Source organism: Bactrocera oleae, chromosome 4 (assembly GCF_042242935.1).
Source record: "Bactrocera oleae isolate idBacOlea1 chromosome 4, idBacOlea1, whole genome shotgun sequence".
NCBI lineage: Eukaryota > Metazoa > Arthropoda > Insecta > Diptera > Tephritidae > Bactrocera > Bactrocera oleae.
In genome coordinates this window covers 3579606-3582162 of record NC_091538.1, presented here as the reverse complement: position 1 = coordinate 3582162, position 2557 = coordinate 3579606, and the positions used below count along the sequence as shown (strand labels likewise).

The following is a 2557-nucleotide window of genomic DNA, read 5'->3' as shown; positions in this document are numbered from 1 at the left end:
GAAAAGAATTTTAAAATTTTGCTACTGAGGTAACATTTATGTATACATTCTAGTCGTTAAGCAAGTGTGCTTTTGCGGTTGACCTGAACTGGTTCTTATTTGGAGGGGATTTTTGAGAGCGGAGGGGAAACAGAAATGATTTGATCTCGCGAGCAGATTCGAAAGTATATTTATTTATAATAATGCCTTATAGTTTTCTTATTATCGGATAGCAAAATGCATATCTCGCTTCCAACTACTTGAAAAAAATATCTCGTTTCAAAGTTTTTTTGGAAATTGAATGCTCTATAAAATAATCTTTCACGATTTTTTCGTAAGCTTAACGGTTTAAAAGATATTAACGGTTGAAATTAGATTATTTTAAGCCAAATTTTTTTAAAGAATTTTATAACGCAATGAAAAAAATAATTATGAATAGGAAAGATCATAGTTTTTTTTTGGAAATTTACTTCAGGGGTCATTTTCCGGTTAATTTATGTGCTTGCGAGTTATTCATCGTCAAACATCAATAAAAAAATTATAATGAAAAAAATAATTTTTTAAATTAAAACTGTAAGTTGGAGAACCTTCCCGTTACAAGCAAGAGCTCATACTTGGAGAGAGGTAGATGGGAGAACCTTTTTTTAGAGTACCATGCAAAAAAAAAAAAAGAATATTCGTTTTTTTTACCCACCCTAGTATGTATATTAGTACTAGTACAACATTAAGCGTTCGATGCCGGTCGTGTATGTTTACAAATTAAAATCAGATGACTGAATGAGGCAAGAATATATTCTCGTGAATTTGAGATCTACAATGCATGTACATAGCGTCTGCTACACGCCTACAGAGAAATCTTAATTCTAGTGGCTGATCTAGATCTTGAAAAACGCCTCGAATAACACTCTCAGTAGCAGTTGAAGAACTTTTTTGGCAAGTACACAAATTAGATTTGCTAGGTTTTAAAAACTAAACAACAAATAGCGTAGAATGTGAATATGAAAAACCCACAAATACCAAATACGAAAATTTTATTTTATCATCAAGTAGAATTTTTACACTATCACAGCTTTTAATAGCCGAAATCACCGAAAAGAGATCAAGTTTTGAACTTCATTCGAAAGCAAAAAAGCGCTTTCAATCCAGCACAGCTTCAGTGTTGATTTCCTCACTTACATTGAATAAGATGCAGGATTGATTGCACTTAGTTGCTTGAATTTTAAGTTCATTGCTTAATGACGCTCCTACACAAAGCAGCATAAATATAAGTTACAATCAACTATACACATGTAGTTTAGTTAAGGACGCACCGTCCAGCACTGTGACAATCAATTGTGGATGCACGGTCCAGCCTTAAGGCAAGCGCATTCGACCGGTGGCAAGGATTTCGGTTTCGGACGTTTGCACTCCGAATAGCTCGGGTAGGGTGTGCATATCTTCAAGCAGCCGCTACTTTGTTTAATGACAAAACATTTGGGCGGTACTCTGCCCATGCGGCAACCGGGCCATGTAATTTTGGCGCAACGCGATTGTGAATTATTTCTACATGTTTTGACGGTGAAATTATTGAATTGATCTTCATCACGTTTGAACACTCGCTTCTCCATCTTTGGTACATCGACATGTTCGGTGCAGCAGATTTTTCGCGGTATAATAAACAAGCGCGGACACTCGGACCAGGTTTGCTGGTATTTACGTTTCTCTTTGTCTGACGGCTGATAGTAGAGATCGTCGAAACGCGGTAAAACATCTCTGCAGGGCGGACAGCATTCCTCGATGTTGAAGTGTGGTGGGAACTCACGTTTTTTACATGTGACATCTTTCATTTTCTCTTCGGCACACCGCGGCTCAATGAATTTGCAAAGATCGCGCGCAGGATGTTTATCCGATTTCTTGGCAGGTGGTGGGCGGCAGCCCAGTACTAACTCAGGTGCATCGGTGGAAGTAAGACGTTGTGCGCAGATTAGCGATATTTTCGATGAGGTCAGCGCCAAAGCAAGCGTTTTTAAACTTAGCATAGCGAATATTTGTTGCACGTATGGAAAACCCTTAAGTGTGTGTCAAATTAATTAGTGAATTTAGAATTTAGTAGTTTTATAAAGTTTTAATTTTTTTTTTTTTTGTTGCCTTAAATTTAGAATAAAGTGAAATTAAGCTTTAAAGAATAGATTTTTTTAAATATTTTCTTTTTAAGATTATTACAAATGAGTTGAAAGAACCCATTTTTTCAAAGGTTGCTACAAGATGTAATATTTTCAAAAATTGCGTTTTTGCTGGTGCAGCTTGGAAAGGTTATTTACTTAAAGAGCTACACTTATTAGACTAAAATATGTACTGAAATTAAAATGTACTAGTATTTGAATTTGTGGCAGCTTCCCAACTGCTAGTTACGAAAGACAGACTTTATTTTGAAACACTAGTTGTCTGCATATATTTTTATAGTAATTTATTTTTCATAATTACTGGTGGGTCGACTATTTTATTAGCGATCGACGACTCTCGGCAGCTAATGTAAGTCTCTGAGTCTATTTCTGAGTCAGTTTCAAGGCTTGTAAGGCACTCCATTCGTCGGATAATA

General features: G+C 35.9%; 1 protein-coding gene across 1 annotated transcript; it reads right to left on the bottom strand.

Moving 5' to 3' along the window:
- Positions 1-993: 993 nt before the first annotated feature.
- On the bottom strand, positions 994-2171 carry LOC106618583 (uncharacterized). Its single transcript, XM_014236380.3, has one exon. It carries the CDS (start codon positions 1995-1997, stop codon positions 1308-1310), a length of 690 nt encoding a protein of 229 aa, XP_014091855.2. The 5' UTR covers positions 1998-2171; the 3' UTR covers positions 994-1307.
- Positions 2172-2557: the final 386 nt, after the last annotated feature.